Raw genomic sequence first — 21,142 nt, 5'->3', positions numbered from 1 at the left:
TTTTCTCCTCTTACCCTTCAAATCTTTTAGACATATTAATAAAAACAACTATCCAGCCTGGGCGATATAATGGGACTCCATCTACATACACACAAAATTTTTTAAAATTAGTTGAGTGTGGTAGCACACGCCTGTAAACCCAGACACTTGGAAGGCTGAGGCAGAAGGATCCCTTAAGCCGAAGTTAGAGGCTGCTATGAGCTATGATATGACCACTGCACTACAGCCTGGGCGATAGAGCGAAACCTTGTAACAACAACAAAAAAATTAAAACCTTTGAGATCAAGCTTGCCCAACAGGATGGCTTTGAATGCCACTCAATGCAAATCTGTAAACTTTCTTAAAACATTATGAATTTTTTTTTTTTTTTAGCTCATTAGCTACCATTAGTGTTAGTGTATTTATGTGTGGCCCAAGACAATTCTTCTTCCAGTGGGGCCTAGGGAAGCCATAAAGACCCCCTGCGCTAGACTTCAGCAGAAGCCTTGCAACATAAAGAAAACCATACGTAAGGCTTTAGATTTTTTTTTTGAAACGGAGTCTTGCTCTGTCGCCCAGGCTAGACTGCAGTGGCACATTCTCGGCTCACTGCAACCTCTGCCTCCCTGGTTCAAGCGATTCTCCTGCTTCAGTCTCCCGAGTAGCTGGGACAGGCACCCGCCACCGCGCCCGGCTAATTTTTGTATTTTTAGTAGAGACGGGGTTTCACCATCTTGACCTGGCTGGCCTCGAACTCCTGACCTCGTGATCCACCCGCCTCCGCCTTCCGAAGTGCTGGGATTACAGGCGTGAGCCACCGCGCCTGACCAGCTTTAGATTCTTTTACCACTTTCCCGAAGGGAAAGGAACTGAAAATATCTAAGGAAGGACTACTATGAATCTTCTCTGTAGTGGCAAAAACCAGAGAAGGTTTTTGGAGCCAGGGCTGCAGTTCAGTTGCCAAGGGGCAGAGATGTAAGCAGTTCCTGGTTTAGTTAAAATATTTTAATTTTTATTTTTTTAAGCCTGGCCTTTTGGGTGAAGGAGTAAAATTAGGCACCGGGGTCCTAGGTAGGGGTAGGATACTCATGGGCGAGTATGCAACCCTAGGGCCACAACACCCAAACTGTAGGGGAAGAGGCGGGGCGAGAGGGGACGAAGTAGAGACAGCAAGAGAGACTCACTTTTGAAAGGCACTTTCGGTTAGAAAGCATTCTCACATGCTTATCTCATCGCACACAGTATCCTTTCTGCTGGTCTCCAGCATCTACAGACGTTAAAGGCCCAACACCTTCACACGAGATTCCGAGGAGGGCCTCGCTACCCGCCAGTTCCCGCGGCTCGGCAGTCCGCCGCGAGCGTACGTCACTCGCCCGCCGCCAATCGGCGCCCGGCAGGTCACCTCTCCTCCCAGGGCCCGCCGCCCCGCCCGCCGCCCAGGCCGAGGCCGCGAGTGCCCGCCGGCCGCTTCCGCTCTCGGCGCAGGCGCTGCAGCTTGGCCAGAGCGGAGGGGGCTCGGGAGAAGAGTGGACACCGCTGGCCAGGATGGTGCTGGAGAGCGTGGCCCGCATCGTGAAGGTGCAGCTCCCCGCATATCTGAAGCGGCTCCCAGTGCCTGAAAGCATTACCGGGTTCGCTAGGCTCACAGGTAATCCTCCCCCATCAGCCAGTCCCCATCCTTGCACGCTCGCCAAGCGGGGGAAGGAGGCGTAAAAATCCTAGGGCCAAGGGGCGGGACGGAGCTCGGCGCCTGGCACGTGATCCCCGCGCGCAGAGGAAGGTGGACGCGCGCCGGCGCAGCTGCTTGGGGAACGCCTGTGAGGCAGCCTCCCGGTGCTTGATGTCCCAGGGTCTTTTGTCCTCGGAGTTGTCTCCGGTGTCATTCCGTGGCAAGATACTAGGTTTTTGCAGAGAAGGTGCTGGAAGGTGCTGAGTTGGGAACAGGCCAGTGTCTTTCATCTCCTGTCCTGCTCACCGCTCTCTGTAGCGTACTTGTTTATTTTAAAGCGGGCTAAGTCGTCGTTATCTAAGGCCTCATGTAACAGGCAGCCCCAGCTACCGGCTGGGTTGTACCCTCAGCGTGTGGGTGGGAGTGTGTGGGAGAGAAATATAGACTCACACGTAACACGTATATGACCGTTTTATTTAGTAACGAAATTAGGAGATAACCTCCATTCCCTCAGGTTAGAATTGACCTATCATGGGGGGCATTTGAGGTCACCTCCGTTTCTACAGTCCCAGGGCCTGCTGAGGTAACTTAAGTTGGAAGAAAGATACCTTACCCAAGAAAGTATTCGAAGGCCGCTATGAGGAATGAAATCTTAGAAAATGAAATTTAGTGAATATGTGTAACGTTCTATACTTAAGGACCCTCACTGAACCCACACAACTCATGAGGATTTCACATCTAAAGGATGAAAATCTCCAGAATGCAGTCAACACTTGGGAGATTGTGTTGAGTTATGAGCATTTCATTGTAAGGGGGATATTTCTAAACGAAACTCAGACCGAGTAGGATGGTGACGAAATCAGCAAGTATTGAACTACTATGTCCTAGGTTATCAGGGAGTGCAAACATGAATTAAGATAATTCTGAGGTAAATAGGGTTGCTTCGCCGGGAACGTTCTAAAGATCTATAGTACCTGACCTAAAATACAGCAATCGCACAGCTGTCTGGTAGAAGAAAGATAAGATTTGTGTAGACTAAAATATAGAACTGATAACAAATTAACCAAATTAGTGAAGGTTATTGGGAGGTGAATTTCAGTCTAAGGAAGATTTTTTTTTAAAGAATGCTTTCCCCAAACAAATGTGGTGCTTCAGTGATAGCCCCTCTCAAAGATGAAACAAACAAACAAACAAAAAGACTGGTGGTGGGTGATCGATAGATTTAGAAGGGATAAACTAGACGACAATTAAATTCTCTTCCAAATCTAGAGATTCATTGAATTGTGGTCAGACAGACGCTCTGTTGAGTGGATCGTGAGATTTTAATATTTTTTAAATATTAAGAGCTTTAGTAGAAAACATGCAATTGAAAGCATGGTAACAATAATAAACATTAAAAAGGAATATGTAAACATCAGAAGCAATGCAAAAGTAAAATAAAATGAAAAACGTTTCACCACAAGTGTTTATAAACATCAAATCTTTTGATCCTACCAGTTTACTCTGACAGAATTGCAGCAATTCCATAAAATTTTGTCTTTCCCCACTTCTTTTACTTAAGTACTTTACATATTTTAATGTAATCCTCATTTTTTCCCTAACAACTAAATACTTATTTTAGTTTTAACATCACAATGGGTCTAACCATTCATTCCCTTACAGCTGGAAATTAGAAATGTTTCTACTTTTTAAAATTCATTATGTAATAATTCATTGGCAAGTAAGCAAATACCAGTTGTCATATTTCTCCCTTTTGGATGTCTTCACTTAAATAGCAATACCAGGCCAAAACGGTATGATCATATTGTGACATTTGTACCCTTTTGTCATTTTGACATTTGTACCTTCTTACTAATTTGCATAAGTTAACTGTTGAGGAATTTTTAACAGTCAAGAAAGGAAAATGTCCAATGAATTACGTATGTTTTTTCCAGATGGTGGCTACATTTGCATTAGTTTCAATTCTCTGTAAATCAAGTATAATTGAAGAAAATTAGAAAGTATGAAACTAGATTTAATGGCTAGATTTTAGAAGTATGCTTTCTCTTCTTGAGGATCCCTAGTGTCAACAAATATTTAATTCCTATTAAAGACATTAAGAAAACTCAACCAAAACCTTTTCCCTCTTAAATCAAGAATATATAGTAACTTCCTCTTAAAAGTTGTTAAATATTTAATATGAAGACTGATTCTCAGAAATAATGACCATTCTGAGAAGTATTTTAGTAACATACATTTAACTTAAGTCCCATTACAGTGTGGCTATAGTTAATAGTTCTCATATTATTGCTGGTTTATTTAGGAAACATGAACATACTTGTAATAACTGATTTATGAAAAACATGAGATAGCCCTTTTTGGACTGGACAAAACAATTGCAGGGTTTATTTTGGAGTACTATAGAAGAAAAATTTCAGTGGCTATTTTCCACTCTCGGTCTCCCATTCTGAATAGATTGTAACAGTTAATGACATTTGGCTTTCTTAAATGAGTTACTTGTAGAACCCATAATGTACACTTTTGTTAAAATAAACACCTGGAAGACAACTTTTTAGCAATTGTTTAAAATGTCTAGGAGACCAAAAAATATTTCCATTTTCTTCTATGAAAATTAGAGCAAAAAACAATACAGTTTACATTATTATTGCCTACATTTCCTTCCCTATTTAAATCTAGCTGTTTTTTTTTTTTAAAGCTATTGACTCTCTTATGATGACTGCATTCTTAGAAACCACATGGAGATCTTTAATGACCATATACTAGTTAAGTACAGGCAGTTCTTACCTATCAGAAACAACTTAACTATCTTTGTTTATGTCACATTTTCAAGAGTGAGGTGTTCAAGATAAATTACTGTGATTAGCTAATTTATGTTTAAATTAGGTTTTTGTTTTGTTTTTTGAGAGGGAGTCTCTGTTGCCCACGCTGGAGTGCAGTGTCAGCTCACTGCAACCTCTGCCTCCTGGGTTCAAGCAATGGTTATGCCTCAGCCTCCTAAGTAGCCGGGACTACAGGCATGTGCCACCATGCCTGTCTAATTGTTTGTATTTTTAGTAGAGATGGAGTTTCACCATGTTGGCCAGTCTGGTCTCGAATTCCTGACCTCAGGTGATCCGCCTGCCTCGGCCGCCCAAAGTGCTGGGATTACAGGTGTGAGCCACTGCACCCAGCCCTACCTTAGGTTTTAAGTGGTAATAGTAAACCCATGCATTGAAAACATTTTATCTTTTCTACAGTTAAGAAATAGAAATAATTTCTGTGTTTAGCTACAAATGATAAATGAGAAAATATGTTATAAAATAACCAGCAACCAAGCTGCCAGTATTATTTTTATGGTATCAGAAGGTGATATGGCTATATTAGATGTAGATGTTTGAAAATTTGAAATGGAAAAATTCTGTTCTAATTCTGTGGATTGTAATTCCTCATTGAGATCCGAGTTTGTCTATGAGTACGTTAAAAAATGTTTTAATAATAGTATTTATATGTCATAAGGAATAGGTGTCATAGCTAGCCTGTGTCACTATATATAATAAAAGGTTAAACCTAATTTTGTTTCTCAAAGAAGATACTTCGTTTTAACAGTGTCTAAACTTTCAGAAAATTTATGTTAAAATTGGTAGCTACTGTATTAGTCCGTTTTCATACTGCTATAAAGAACGGTGCAAGACTGGGTAATTTATAAAGGAAAGAGGTTTAATCCACTCAGAGTTCAGCATGGCTGGGGAGGCCTCAGGAAACGTACAATCATGGCGGAAGGCGAAGGGGAGACAAGGCACCTTGTTCACATCATGGCAAGAAGAAGTGCCGAGCAAAGGAGGAAGAGCCCCTTATAAAACCATCAGATCTCATGAGAACTCACTCACTATCACAACAACAGCATGGGGGATACCACACCCATAATCCAATTACCTCCACCTGGTCTTTCCCTTGACACGTGGGGATTATGGGGATTATAATTCAAGATGAGATTTCAGTGGGGACACAAAGCCTGACCAAATCAGCTATTCAAGTTGCTTTGAAATTTTCTTTTCTGACTAGATTTTGGTTTTCTTTTTTGAGAAAGGGTTTCACTCTGTTGCCCAGGCTGGAGTGCAGGTGGCATGATCTCTACCCACTCATTGCAGCCTTGACTTCACAAGCTCAAGCCATCCTCCCACCTCAATCTCTTGAGTAGCTGGTACTACAGGTGCACGCCACCACACCTGGCTCATTTTTTGGTATCTCTTTTTAGAGACGGGGTTTTGCCATGTTGCCCAGGCTGGTCTTGAGCTCCTGAGCTCAAGCTATCCACTCACCTCAGCCTCCCAAAGTGCTGGAATTACAGGTGTGAGCCACTGCGAGTGGCCTAGATTTTGTTTCTCTGATGGTGCTGGTTCTTTCATTCTTCCTTTTAGGTCCTGTTATTTATCTTAATAGTGGGATACGTGGAAGGCTGAGGCAAGAGAATTGCTTGAGTCGTGGCACTACATTCCAGCTGAGGCAGCAGAGCGAAACCATCTCTTAAAAAAAAAAAATGGGACATAAAAGTCAATATGAATATTAGGTCCTTGCTCAGTATTGAGCTTGGTAAGAAGATGAACAACTCACATTTAAAAATTGGCAAAACAGGCCAGGCACGGTGTGGCTCATGCCTTTAATCCCACCGCTTTGGGAGGCTGAGGCAGGCAGATCACTTGAGGTTGGGAGTACGAGACTAGCCTGGCCAACATGGTGAAACCCCGTCTCTACTAAAAATGCAAAAATTAGCCGGGTGTGGTAGTGCACACTTGTATTCTCAGCTACTCAGGAGGCCGAGGCAGGAGAATCGCTTGAACCTGGGAGACAGAGGTCACAGTGAGCTGAGATTGTGCCACTGCACTACAGCCTGGGCAACAGAGTAAGACTCTGTCTTCAAAAAAAAAAAAAAAAAATTGGCAAAACAGAAAAAGGAACAAAATCTTATCCTTTGCAGCAATATGGATGCAGCTGGAGACCATTATCCTAAGGAGATTAACACAGAAACAGAAAACCAAATAACACATATTCTTACAACTGGGAACTAAACATTGAGTATTCATGGACATGAAGATGGCAACAGTAGACACTGGGAACTGCTACAGGGGAGGGAGGCAGGAGGTCAAGGGTTGAAGACTGTTGGGTACTATGCTTACTACCTAGGTGAGAGGATCAGCCATATCCCAAACCTCAGCATCACACAATATACCCATATGACAAACCTGCACATTTACCTCCTCAACCTAAAATAAAAGTCAAAATTATATTAAAATATTTTAAAAAGGAAATTTGGGCACACACAAAGGGAGAACACCATGTGAAGATGGAGGCAGAGATTGGGGTGATAGGCCTACAAGCTAAGGGACACCACAGCTTCTCCCTCAGATCCTCCAGAAGGAATCAACCATGCTGACACCTTGATTTTGGACTTCTCACCACTAGAACTGTGAGTTAATACGTTTCTGTTGTTTTAAGCTAAAGAAACGAAAATGCAAGCACAAACACATTGTTCTCTGCAGTTTAGGGAATCCTAGTAGAGACTACTGCTCACATTTGTTCTCTCTTCTCTGCTTTAATGGCCACTACCTTAGTTTTATCTCAAACTATTTTCTTCCAGACCATTTCCATGGATTTCCAACAGGTTGTCTTGCCTTGTCTTCTTCCACTAGCCCTCTCTGCTATTCCTGTGGCCCTCTAATCCATCTTCCATCTGATACCAGAGTGACTTCATAGGTGAACAATTTCCTAGTTAGGTTAATACTCAAATATTTCAGTGGTTTCCTATTATGCACAGGTTAGATTCCTACTTACCTGTTGAATATCAGAGTTTGTCATCATATGGCACCTGCTCAGTTCTACAGTTCCCTTTCATTAAATTCTAACAATACTATGGTGCTTAGTTTCCCAGACACTTAATGTATGTCATATCTCCGTACCTTTGCCTATGCAGCTTTCTCTGCATGGAATGAAGCTCCTCCTCCCATATTCCCATGAACTTCTGTACTCTTCATCTTTCAGAAACCTATTTAAGTATCAAAACCTGTACAGATTTTGCTCATGCCAGTAAAGAGTGAATAACTTGTACCTCTGTGTTGCTTCTGTATGATTGCTCATACTACACAGTACTATAATCGTCTTTTATAGGTCTGTCTTCCATACTAAATGGCAAGCTCCTTTCTAACAGGGACTGTGTTTTATAATTTTTGTATCTTCAGTACCTGTTCCATCACCTGATACATGTGAGTGAGGTATTATAATTTGAGAATGTGCTGAAAGTTTTTTTCTTAAATATTTTAAGTAGTCTTACTGTATTTTAACTTACACTGTTATTATTCATAAGCCATGAACAAAGACAAATAAGACCAGACCTTGTAGGAATTATCTCAAATGCCAGTTTATTGGAGTACAAACTCAATTAGGCTAAAACTTACTGAGGTCTTGGTTTATGTAAGTCTCTGTTAAAGGGTAGGAAGTTAGGGATTTTTTGTTTTGTTTAGTTGGGGAGGAGACAAATATTTACCTAACTATATAGTTTTAAGGCAGAATGCATTAATAGTTTGAATTATGTTCTGTAGTTTTTACTGAGTGGGTTCCTACTTCATTTGTTTCTCCCAGCAATCCTATGAAGTTAGAAGACTCTTTACTTTTCTTTGTGCCTTGAAAATTCTGCTCTCAAGTGCTTGAGCTCCTGGCTTCTCATTCGTTAGGTCTCTGCTTAAAGGTTCTTTTTTCAGAAACCTTTCCTGACCGCTTACCTAAAATTGCAGCCAACCCACTGCTTTGCCCCAGGTTAGTTTTTCTCTTATGTCATCCTTTGTTTCCTTTATAACAGTTACTACAGTCTGTGATCATCTTGTTTATTTGTTCACTTGTTTATAGTCACTGTCTTCTGAAATATATACCCTATGAGAGAAGGGACCTTATCTATTAGCCTTTATCCCCACATAGTGCAATTTGTGGAGTGTGGTGGGTACTAAGTAAATACTGTTGAATAAATGAACTTACAGTTGTTACTCCTGCTTTGCAGACAAAAGAAACCTGGTTCCAAGTATATGAAAATCTGGATTTACACCACAGATACACTGAATTAGTTGTTTACTGAAGTCATGTTCTCTGCAAATTACTAAGCACTGGTTACATAGATATAAATAAGACAGCTACTGTATTTGCATTTAGCACAGTATCTCTACATAGTAGGTGTATTAGTCTGTTTTCACACTGCTATAAAGATAACTACTCAAGAGGCCAGGTGCTGTGGCTCACGCCTGTAATCCCAGCACTTTGAGAAGCCGAGGTGGGCAGATCACGAGGTCAGAGATCGAGACCATCCTGGTCAACATGGTGAAACCCCGTCTGTACTAAAAATACAAAAAAATTAGCTGGGTGTGGTGGTGCACACCTGTAATCCCAGCTACTCAGGAGGCTGAGGCAGGAGAATCACTTGAACCCATGAGGCAGAGATTGCAGTGAGCCAAGATTGCGCCACTGCACTCCAGCGTGGTGACAGAGTAAGACTCCATCTGAAAAAAAAAAAAAGATAATACCCAAGAGTGGGTAATTTATAAAGGAAAGAGGTTTAGTTGACTCACAGTTCTGCATGGCTAGGTAGGCCTTAGGAAACTTACGGTCATGGTAGAAGGGAACACAGACACCTTCTTCACAAGGAGGCTGGAGAGAGAAGAGTGAGGAGTGAAAGGGCAAGAGCCCCTTATAAAACCAGATCTCATGTGAACAGCATGGGGAAAACCACTCCCATGATCCAATCACCTCCCACCAGTTTCCTCCCTCAACATGTGGAAATTACGGGGATTGTAAGAGGTGAGATTTGGGTGGGGACACAGAGCCAAGCCATATTATTCCACCCCTGGTTCCTCTCAAATTTCACATCCATTTTGCATTTCAAAATCAATCATGCCTTCCCAACAGTCCTCCAGAGTCTTAATTCATTTCATCATTAACTCAAAAGTCCACAGTACAAAGTCTCATCTGAAACAAGGCAAGTCCCTTCCACCTATGACCCAGTAAAATAAAACACAAGTTAGTTCCTTTTAAGATACAATGGCAGTACAGGCATTGGGTAAATACACCTATTCCAAATGAGCAAAATTGGCCCAAACAGAAGGGCCACAGGGCCTATGCAAGTCTGAAATCCAGTGGGGCAGTCATTAAATCATAAAGCTCCAAAATGTTCTCCCTTGACCCCATGTCACATCTGGAGCACACCGATGCCAGGGGTAGGCTCCCATGGCAGCTCCTTCATGGGCTGGCATTGAGTGCCTACAGCTTTTCCAGATGCATGGTGCAAGCTGTTGTTAGATATACCATTCTGGGGTCTGGAGCAGGTAGCTGCCTTCTCACAGCTCTGCTAGGCAGTGACCCAGTGGGGACTTTGTGTGAGGGCTCCAACCCCACATTTTCCCCTTTGCACTGCCCTAGCAGAGGTTCTCCATGAAGGCTCCACCCATGCAGTAGACTTCTGCCTGGACATCCAGGTGTTTCCATACATCCTTTGAAATCTAAGGTGACGTTCCCAAACCTCAATTCTAGACTTCTATGCACCCACAGGCCCAACACCACATAGAAGCCACCAAGGCTTGGGGCTTGCTCCCTCTGAAGCAGTGGCTCAAGCTGTATGTTGGCCCTTTTTAGCCATGGCTGGGACACGGCATCAAGTCCCAATACTGCACAAAGCAGCAAAACCCTGGGCCTGGCCCACAAAACCATTTTTTCCTTCTAGGCCTCTGGGCCTGTGATGGAAGGGCCTGCTGTGAAGACCTCTGACATGTCCTGGAGACGTTTTCCCCATTGTCTTGGCAATTAATATTTGGCTCCTTGTTACTTATGCAAATTTCTGCAGCCAGCTTGAATTTCTCCCCAGAAAATGGGTTTTTCTTTTTTTTTGGTGGGGGGGAAAGAGGGGGACAGAGTCTCGCACTGTCATCCAAGCTGGAGTGCAGTGACACGATCTCAGCTCACTGCAACCTCCGCCTCCTGGGTTCAAGTGATTCTCCTGCCTCAGCCTCCCGAGTAGGACTACAGGTGCGTACCACCATGCCCAGCTAATTTTGTATTTTTAGTAGAGATGGGGTTTCACCATGTTGGCCAGGATGGTCTCGATCTCTTGACCTCATGATCCGCCCGCCTCAGCCTCCCAAAGTGCTGGGATAACTGGCATGAGCCACCAGCACCCAGCTGGGTTTTTCTTTTCTGTTGCATCATCAGGCTGCAAATTTTCCAAACTTTTATGCTCTGCTTCCCCTTAAACCTAAGTTCCGATTTCAGATCATTTCTCTCTCAAGTTACAGGTTTCATAACTCTCTTGGGCAGGGGCAAAATGCCACCAGTCTTTTTGCTAAAGCATAGCAAGAGTGACCTTTGCTCCATTTCCCAATAAGTTCCTCATCTCCAGCTGAGACCATGTCCACCTGGATGTTATTGTCCGTATCACTGTCAGCATTTTGGTCAAAACCATTCAATAAATCTCTAGAAAGTTCCAAACTTTCCCACATCTTACTGTCTTCTGACCCCTCCAAAGTGTTCCAACCTCTGCCAGTTACCCAGTTCCAAAATTGCTTCCACATTTTCAGGTATCTTTATTAGCAGTACCCAACTCTCTGTTGTAGCAATTTACTGTATTAGTTTTCACACTGCTATAAAAGAAATAAAAACTTAAAATAAAAATACTACCCCAAACTGGGTAATTTATAAAAGAAATAAGTTTAACTGACTCACAGTTATGCATGACTAAGGAGGCCTCAGGAAACTTACAATTATGGTGGAAGGGGCACCTTTTTCACAAGGAGGCAGGAGAGAAGAGTGAAGAGCAAAGCAGGAAGAGCCCATTTTAAAACCAGATCTCATCAGAACTCACTATCAGGGAACAGCATGGGGGAGATTGCCTTGATGATTTAATCACCACCCACCAGGTTCCTCCCTTGATGTGGGGATTATGGGATTACAATTTGAGATGAGATTTGGATGGGGACACAGAGCCAAACCATATTAGTAATACTTTATATAGTAAATATTTAACTTTTATAGTAATTATATAGTAAAAATTTGTTTAACAATGAGAAATTGATTTATTCTTTCAGAAAATGTTTAGTAAGCACTTAAAAATCAGAAAGGGGGGGATTGATTGGAAAAGTACTACAAGAGCAAACTTTCTGGGGCAATGGAAATATGTTTTGTCTTAGGTGGTGTTTATAGGTCCATATAGTTCCAAAACTCATCAAACTGAGTGCTTCACAAACACAAAGCTTGGCCAGGTGCGGTGGCTCACGCCTGTAATCTCAGCACTTTGGGAGGCTGAGGCAGGCAGATGGGAGTTTGAGACCAGCCTGGCCAACGTTGTGAAACCCCATCTCTACTAAAAATACAAAAATTAGCAGGGTGTTTTGGCAGGCACCTGTAATCCTAGTTACTCGGAAGGCCGAGGCAGGAGAATCGCTTGAACCTGGGAGGCAGAGGTTGCAGTGAGCCAAGATCATGCCACTGCACTCCAGCCTGGGCCACAGAGCGAGACTCCACCTCAAAAAAAAAAAAAAAAAAAAAAAACCAAACACCAAGCTCAATAAACTGAACTGTATATTAAACACTTCAAACAAAAGTAAGTTAAATAAATTGAGCCAGACATTATATAGACACAGGGACAAATAAGGTCTCTGCCCTTGTATCTCTCTTTTTCTTTTTTTTCTCTTTTTTTTCCTTTTTTTTTTATTTTTTTGAGAGAGAGTCTCTTCTCTGTCTCCCAGGCTGGAGTGCAGTGGTGAGATCTTACCTCACTGCCACCTCTACTTCCGGGATTTAAGTGATTCTCCTGCCTCAGCCTCCTGAGTAGCTGGGATTACAGGCACGTGCCACCACGCCTAGCTAATTTTTTGTATTTTTAGTAGAGTTGGGATTTCACCATGTTGGCCAGGCTGGTCACGAACTCCTGACCTCAAGTGATCGGCCCACCTCAGACTCCTAAAGTGCTGGGATTACAGGCGTGAGCCACCACGCCCAGCCCCCTTGTATCTCTTATATTGTGATTGGGGAACATGATAGGTAGATGCAGCCATTAAAATTTATGTTTCCAACTGATATTAAGGAGTTGGGGAAATAATATAATAACCTGACATACCATTAAGTGAAAAGTACAATATAGCCTTATTTTTTTAAGCATTTATAGCCTATGTATTTACATACCAAAAAAGATATATTTACCAAATAAATACATAGATGTTATTTTTTATAATCCTAAGACAAAAATAAATATATGCTGAATGAAATACATTATTTTATACAAAAATTTGCTTGGTGTGGTGGCGCACGTCCATAATCCCAGCTATTTGGGTGGCTGAGGCACAAGAATCACTTGAACCTGGGAGGCAGAGGTTGCAGTGAGCCAAGATCACACCACTGCACTCCAGCCTGGGTGACAGAGTGAGACTGCCTCATTAAAAAAAATTATTTTAAATTATTTTATTTGGTCAGGCACGGTGGCTCACGCCTGTAATCCTAGCACTTTGAGAGGCCAAGGTGGGTGGATCACCTGAGTTCAGGAGCTTGAGACCAACCTGACCAACACGGTGAAACCCTGTCTCTACTAAAATACAAAAATTAGCTGGGCGTGGTGGCATGTGCCTATAATCCCGGCTCGGATTCTCGGGAGGTCACTGAGGCACGAGAATCGCTTGAACCCGGGCGGTGGAGGTTGCAGTGAGCTGACACTGCACTCCAGCCTGGGAAACAGAGCAAGACTCTGTCTCAAAAAAAAAATTTTTTTTGTACATTATTTACAGTTAGTAATATTTTCCTTTCAAAGTATCTAAAATGTCTGTAATAGCTGACATTTTAGATCCATAGGGACTAGCACATTAAAAATTTTTTTTTTAATTTCTTGTTGGATTCTTCTGTATTTTATCTTTCTTCATATAAAATCAGCCTTAATTGACAGAGAAATATTCTATGTACTCATTCATATGTGGGAACTTAAAAAGTTGATCTCATGGAGATAGTCAAATGATAGTTACCAGAGGCTAGAAGGGTAGGGAGGGAGAGAATGAAGAGAGGTTGGTTAATGGGCACTATAGTACAGTTATATAAGAAAAGTTCTAGTATTCAATAGCATAATAGGGTGACTATTGTTATCAGTAATTTTAGTGTATATTTCAAAATAGCTAGGAGAGAAAATTTGGAAGGTTCTCAATATAAATAAATGATAAATGTTTGAGGTGATGAATATCCCAGTTACACTGAGTTGATCATTGCACATCGTATGCATGTATGCATGTACCAAAATATCACATGTACCCCATAAATATGTACAGTTATTATGTATCAGTACAAAAAAATCAGCCTGAATAAATGTACTTACAGTCATTTGAATTGAGCTTTTCGAGCTGTATTGCTTTCATGTATAAAGTTTTTCAGTAGTTAAATTGTAGTTGGTTATCTTTAAAAAGTAGATTATGTTAAGACTTTGGTAAGTTATTACTTTGTTGTAGGAGGTAATAGTACCTCTCATTACTGTATTTTTAAGCGTAATGTTTTACCAAGGAATTAAGTGTTCAAAAGAATATTTTCTGAAGTGGATTTTAAAACAGTAATAATACCATTTGTTCTTGAGGTTTGTGGGTTAAGATAGGAAATGCTATATTTAAGAGTCTAACATGACGGTTTTCAACCAGGCATGGTGGCTTACACCTGTAATCCCAGGACTTTGGGGGGGCTGAGGCAGGCAGATCACTTGAGGTCAGGAGTTTGAGACCAGCCTGGCCAACACGGTGAAACCCCATCTCTACTAAAAATACAAAAATTAGCCAGATGTTGTGGTATGCTCCTGCAGTTTCAGTTACTTGGGAGGCTGAGGCAGGAGGATAGCTTGAGACCGGGAGGTGGAGGTTGCAGTGAGCCAAGAGCATACCACTGCACTCCAGCCTGGGCAATGGAAGTGAAACCCTGTCTCAAAAATAAATAAATAAGGTTTTCATCTTTGCATTCCCATTCACTTGCTTTTTGATAAATTTAAGCTCTTATGACTTCTAAAATATCATAATATATACAAATACTTAACGTTATTCTACATTGAACAAACATTTAATGACTGCCATTTCAAGTTACATACCGGATGCTGGGGCCAATTGCCAGCTAGGATAATTAGTCAGATAAAACAGAAGGAACTCCATATGCAAAGAACTCAAAAAGGCTGCTTACTAGACAGTAGCTTTGGCTGGCCTCAGGTACATGAAGAGACCATGTTTGTGGAAGTTGAAGCTGGAAAGGTAGCCTTGCCATTCTATGGAGATGGCACTTTATAGAGCCAATGATCTATAGTAGCACTGTCCAGTAAAACTTTGTGGTAATGAAAATGTTCTCTGTACTGTTCAATATGGTAGTCACTAATCACATGTAGCTAGCTGTTGAGCCTCTGAAAGGTTACCAGTGTGTCTTAGAAACAGCATTTTACATTTTACTTAATTTTAATTTATTTACATGTGAATAGCCACATGTGTTTTTGTTTTGTTTTGTTTTGTTTTTGAGATGGAGTCTTGCTCTTATCGCCCAGGCTGGAGTGCAATGGCGTGATCTTGGCTCACTGCAACCTCTGCCTCCTGAGTTCAAGTGATTCTCCTGCCTCAGCCTCCCAAGTAGCTGGAATTACAGGCGCCTGCCACCACGCCTGGATAATTTTTTGTATTTTTATTAGAGACGGGGTTTCACCATGTTGGCCAGGCTGGTCTTGAACTCCTAACCTCGTGATCTGCCCTCCTCAGCCTCCCAAAGTGTTGGGATTATAGGCATGAGCCACCACACCCACATGTGTATATTAACCGTGTTTTCAATTTTCTGTATTTTATTATGCTTTAATATCTTAGGAGCCTTGTTGGCTGTGGAGACGATTTAATTCCTAGAGATACTAAATAATTTGCCTGTGAGCATGCCTTTCATATGCTAACCAACCAATCCAAAGCCCATGCCCCCAACCACCTCCTTTATCTAACCCTTACACATGAAGTCAATATTTCTCCAGTCAATATTTCTCCTGTCCTAAGTCACCCCAGGGACAGGTAGGAGACGACTAGGGACCACTACTTTTGACCAGAACCCACTGAAATTATTCAAGCTAGCCAGACCTGAACAGTTTCCTGCCTTGCCTTTTCCATGGAAACCACAATAAAGGCCTGTGCCCATGCTTTATCCCTTTCCTCTTTCTTCCTCCCGATCAACCCTAGTACCTTCTCATGTGGCCTTGCATTGCAGTGTATCCTCTCCTCTTGGGAACTATAAGTAATAAACTGTTATTTCAAGACAGTTTCTACAAGTCTATTGGGTACAAATCTAAACAGTATGGCTAGTGGTGCCCATATTGAGTAGCACAGATCTTATACATAGGCCTCCTTCCCCAGAAAACAGTTCTGTGTCATCTCCAGAGCTTTAATTCACTCAGAGAACCTATTTGGATTGTCTCCACTTTGGTTATGAGAATGTAACAGCCAACATGGCAGACAAAGTTCATACTTTTACAGAGTTTTATTGTGGTAACTACAAGATTATATTCCTGAAGATTTTTGCCCATATAGCATTGTCAAGTTATTTGGCAAAATATTTTTTTCAAAGGAGTTGCTAGTACTTCCTCACCAATCTCTATAATCGCTGAATAAAAGCTACCATTTATTGTGTCTTTTTTGCCAGCCACTCTTATAGGTGCTATCTATGCAAATGGTAGATAAATAGGTTTTTTCATTTAGATTTCTTTGGCACGATGTTATATCAAAAATAATTCCATTTTGGAAGAGTTCATATTGTCTTTCTTTCAATAGTTAAATAGTACTATTATCTCTTGAGAGTAGTTTTACCAAGAGAGGAACAGATTTTAATTTTAGATCTATTGGGTTTGATTCATGATAACTGACAACAGGCTTTGGATTTAGGGTGTCCTGGACTAAACCTGCTTAGGCTACAGTTTTCTCACATGTAAAATGGGGATAATAATGATACCTACCACATATAGTTGTTTAAGCTAACATAGTGTTAAATGAGCTAGTGCCCTTATTCTCTTAGCATAACCTGTTCATTTATCTTTAATGTTTATTAGCATGCGTTAGCATATTATTTCCTGTTTTTCTCTTTTCTCAACTAAGCTATTTCTACATAGTGCCTAGCAAGGTATCAGATTAGGCATTCAGTGAAGGAAGTTAACTGATAATTCTATAAGAACAGAAAAAAGCCCAGCAGAGGCAGGGTGCTAGCAAACATTTGATAAATGTGTGTTGAATGTTTATCTTGGTTTCCTGGTATTGTTGTTTCCACAGGCATAGGGACTGTTTCATTTGTATCACTTATATTTTCTGTCCCCTTAAGACAGGCTAGGTACTCCAAAAGGCTTTAAGTGAAGTTTATGGAATTAGATGTATCTTAAAATGAGAACATTCAACATAGAAAGTTTCAATTTGTTCTTTAAAATAGTAGCTTTTACACAACATTTCAGTGCTCTTTAGCAACATTTACCAAAAATGTACCTTAAAGCATCAGAGGATATGTTCTCTCTGATATTATGAATCAGTGCTAAAAATTTTGCAGATATTCTATTGTATGATTTTAGACATAGTATTAAGGAGATAAGAGTTAAAATGTTTTCTTAACCTATAAAACATACATTGAATTTTGTTTATAGTTATAGTGATCATAATTCCTAAAATAAAAATAGACAAACACAAATAGATGTGATGTAGACAATGAGATAGGATATTTGAAATGGAACATATTTATGAAAAGTTAGGTTTCTAGTTTCACTGGTCTCAAATTATAAATAAAATAAGGTGGTCTTTGGTAGAGCTGGCTTTATTGTGTTATTTATTCACAGTTTTATGGATCCATTAAAAAGGAATTAATGTGAAAAGTAACAGATAAAGAATAAGCTCAAGGATGAAACTAGACATGCTATTTTAAATTCTTTTCCAAGAGCACTGCAGATTCTGACAAATCTACATGTTTAGTTTCAGAATGGCTTCGATTATTGCCTTTCCTTGGTGTACTCGCACTTCTTGGCTACCTTGCAGTTCGTCCATTCCTCCCAAAGAAGAAACAACAGAAGGATAGCTTGATTAATCTTAAAATACAAAAGGAAAATCCGAAAGTAGTGAATGAAATAAACATTGAAGATTTGTGTCTTACCAAAGCAGCTTATTGTAGGTGTTGGCGTTCTAAAACGGTAAGATGTCTGTTTACGTGTACACTAAAATTTTGCAGTGCTAGGATTGTTTCGCCTCTTAAATCCCCAGTTTTGAAGTTCTTTAAGATGAGAGAATTTTCTGTAATATTTGGTATTGAAAGACCATATTCCTAAATTGAAGTTTTCATGTCATGATAGATACTACCTACATTAGAAAAGTTGGAGCAGCAAAAAAGAATAAAAATCTCATGCTTTTGCAATGTTTGGCGTTTATGCAGAGTAACATGTATTTTAAAATACACATTCTTTGAGGGAGGACATAAGGTTTAATGGAAAAAAGCTTTGGTGTCATAGTAAATAGTGGTCAAATATGATAATTGTCACAGAATGAGTTTGGTTGAACAAGTTACTTAATTTTTAATCTAATCTTCAGGGTTTGTTTTAACCTGATACATCCACATTACACATGAAGAAGTGAGATGATATATGTAAACTGCTTTAATAATATGAGGTAGTAAATGGTAGCCTCAATTATACATGATTTTTAATGGGGGAAGGAGTTTGGAGTGATAAGTACTATAAGTAGTTGACAAAATCTGTTTTCTTGTACTTGATCATAGATTATTTGAGGTTTTAAGTACAGTATTGCTCATCACAGCATCCTTTGTAATAGCAAAATTTTTATAAACTAAGGGAATGATCATGTTTTTAAAGGATATATAATGACATGAGATCCTGATATAAGTAAGAAAGCATATTACAGTATGATCCCAATTTTGTTTAAAAAACGTATACACACAGGCCGGGCGCAGTGGCTCACGCCTGTAATCCCAGCACTTTGGGAGGCCGAGGCAGGCGGATCACGAGGTCAGGGGTTTGAGAACAGCCTGACCAACATGGTGAAACCCTGTCTCTACTAAAAAATACAAAAAAAATTAGCCAGGCATGGTGGCACGCACCTGTAATCCCAGCTACTCAGGAGGCTGAGGCAGGAGAATCACTTGAACCCAGGAGGCAGAGGTTGCAGTGAGCCAAGATCACGCCACTGCACTCCAGCCTGGGTGACAAGGTGAGACTCTGTCTCACAACAAAAAAAGAAAAAAAAGAATACACACAGTAAATGCATAGGAAAAAATATACCAAACTGTTAATTATTATTACCTATATCTGGATGTGTTATGAGTGAATTTTTTAAAATTTATTTTTATTCTTTATTTTTGCGGGGGACAGTCTTGCTCTGTCACTCAGGCTGGAGTGCGATGGCATGATCTCAGCTCACTGCAACCTCCACCTCCTGGGTTCAAGGAATTCTCCCACCTCAGCCTCCCAAGCGCCCGAGACACAGGCGTATGCCACCATGCCCAGCTAACTTTTGTATTTTTAGTTAGAGATGGGGTTTTGCCATGTTGGCCAGACTAGTCTTGAACTCCTGATGTCAAGTGATTTGTCCACCTCTGCCTCCGAAAGTGTTGAGATTACAGGCATAAGATACCACACCCAGCCTAAAATGTATTTTTTTTTTTTTCAAAAATTGTGTGGTATGCATGAGTTTTATAGCAAGAAAAAATTATAATTTATTTTGAATTAAATTCCATGTTTTAAAATTAAGCAATAGGTAAGCTCGAATTTTAAGCTCCACAAATGACCAAGAACTTACTTGATTCCCTTTTAAACCTGTTGTCTATTTTAATCACTCATATGGAATCATTTACAGGTTTTTATTTAAAATCTAAACCAAATAATGAAGTAACTGTTTAAATTGTTAGATTTTGAATATGGTTCAGTTGGATGTAGAATGTAACTATTACTCAGGAAAACGATCTGATTTTTTTAGCAAGTGATATGCTTTCTTTCTGAGAGCATTTCACAAATGTTTCTACCTAATGAATCATATTTTAAAAATAACACTTGTAATTCTTTTTTCTTTTTAGTTTCCTGCCTGTGATGGTTCACATAATAAACACAATGAATTGACAGGAGATAATGTGGGCCCACTAATACTGAAGAAGAAAGAAGTATAATAATAATATTGTAACAATATTTTCTCATTCTTTGTGTATAGAAAATTTTAAAGTGGTGGTCTTAATTATTACTACTGGTTGAACAATTATTTCTTCCAATTTATTTTCTTCCTGCACTACTGTTTGTATTTGATCCTTTGTCTATTCAGTCACTTAATTAGAAGTTAAATTGTCAAGCCTCTTATTCTGACTTCAAAGAATTAATGTATCTTCCAACAATAAAATCACTTCTGATTTTAATCTAGGAAAACCTAAATTGTGGCTATGGATCCAAAGCTGTTTGTTTCTTTGAATATCAATATTTTCAACAGGATCTTGTATTTAAAATTCCCACCTACATTGTTAAATATGTTATTTTTTCATATCTCTTTTGGTTTTGATAATCTGAAGTGTTTTTTTCTCCTTTTGGCCTTCCAAACTGCATTTGTTTAGGTGAATTAAGAAAAATATTGCCATCAAGAATTACTTGTGTTTTCACAGAGATAGACTCTTTGCTTTATAGAGATTGTTGTGTATTTAATATGAATATCCCAGCTTTAGAAAAGAAGTAAACTGGATACAAAAAGTTCCATTGAGGAACAGTTATTTACAATATAAAAGATTTGTTTACTTTACAAAAGGCTTGTGTCTGTTTGTGTGTGTGTATATTTTAAACTGTTTGACTCAGTGACAGCTGGGGTGGAATGGCAAGAACACTTAAACAACCAAACTCATGGGCTGCTGCAATTTGAAGATCAATTGGTAGTAAACATAAGACATATTAATTCATATTAAAATAGTTCAGTGTTCAAAATTGTGCTTACGTGGACATTTTTCTCTTTTTAACACTATAAACCATTAAAATACAGTCATCCCTTGTATATGCTGGGGACTGGTTCCAGGGCCACACATATACCAAAATCTGCCCATACTCAAGTCCCACAGAAAGTCTTGCAGAACCCATACGTAGAAAAGTTGGCCCTCCAATTGACGCTTGTACACATGAGTTTCACATCCCATGCACAAATGCTGATCTGTGTGACTTCACCTGCATTTGATTGAAAAAAGTATGCACATAAGTGTACCCACCCAGTTCAAACCCATGTGTAAGGGTCAACTGTACAAAAAAGTTTGCAAAATAAACATACTGGAGAACCGTTAAAATTTTTGTGCTTTTTAATCCTACTATTAGGAGTCTTTTTAGTTTCATCTTACATTACTACTCTCATAATAGCTATCCTTAGCCAGGTGCCATGGCACAGGCCTGTAGTCCCAACTGCTGGGAAGATTGAGGTGGGAGGATGGCTGCGATGCCGGAGCCCAGGAGTTCAAGGCCAG

General features: G+C 40.1%; 2 protein-coding genes across 2 annotated transcripts in view; one reads left to right on the top strand and one right to left on the bottom strand.

Moving 5' to 3' along the window:
- Window positions 1-1,360, bottom strand: part of UBE2D3 (ubiquitin conjugating enzyme E2 D3) — a 71,848-nt gene extending 70,488 nt beyond the window's left edge. The window contains exon 1 of the mRNA XM_055296880.2: window positions 1,164-1,360. Coding sequence (XP_055152855.1) covers window positions 1,164-1,193 — 30 coding nt within the window. The 5' untranslated portion in view covers window positions 1,194-1,360. The remainder of the gene's footprint in view (window positions 1-1,163) is intronic.
- Window positions 1,361-1,410: 50 nt separating this feature from the next.
- On the top strand, window positions 1,411-20,444 carry CISD2 (CDGSH iron sulfur domain 2). Its single transcript, XM_055296884.2, has 3 exons — window positions 1,411-1,627; window positions 17,629-17,843; window positions 19,736-20,444. The coding sequence occupies exons 1-3, from the start codon at window positions 1,525-1,527 to the stop codon at window positions 19,823-19,825; spliced, it is 408 nt and encodes a 135-aa protein (XP_055152859.1). The 5' UTR covers window positions 1,411-1,524; the 3' UTR covers window positions 19,826-20,444.
- The last annotated feature ends 698 nt before the right edge of the window (window positions 20,445-21,142 follow it).

The sequence above is a fragment of the Symphalangus syndactylus genome, chromosome 10, assembly GCF_028878055.3.
Source record: "Symphalangus syndactylus isolate Jambi chromosome 10, NHGRI_mSymSyn1-v2.1_pri, whole genome shotgun sequence".
NCBI classification, from domain to species: domain Eukaryota; kingdom Metazoa; phylum Chordata; class Mammalia; order Primates; family Hylobatidae; genus Symphalangus; species Symphalangus syndactylus.
Note: the sequence above shows the minus strand (reverse complement) of the source record. Positions and strands in the feature narration are given on the sequence as shown.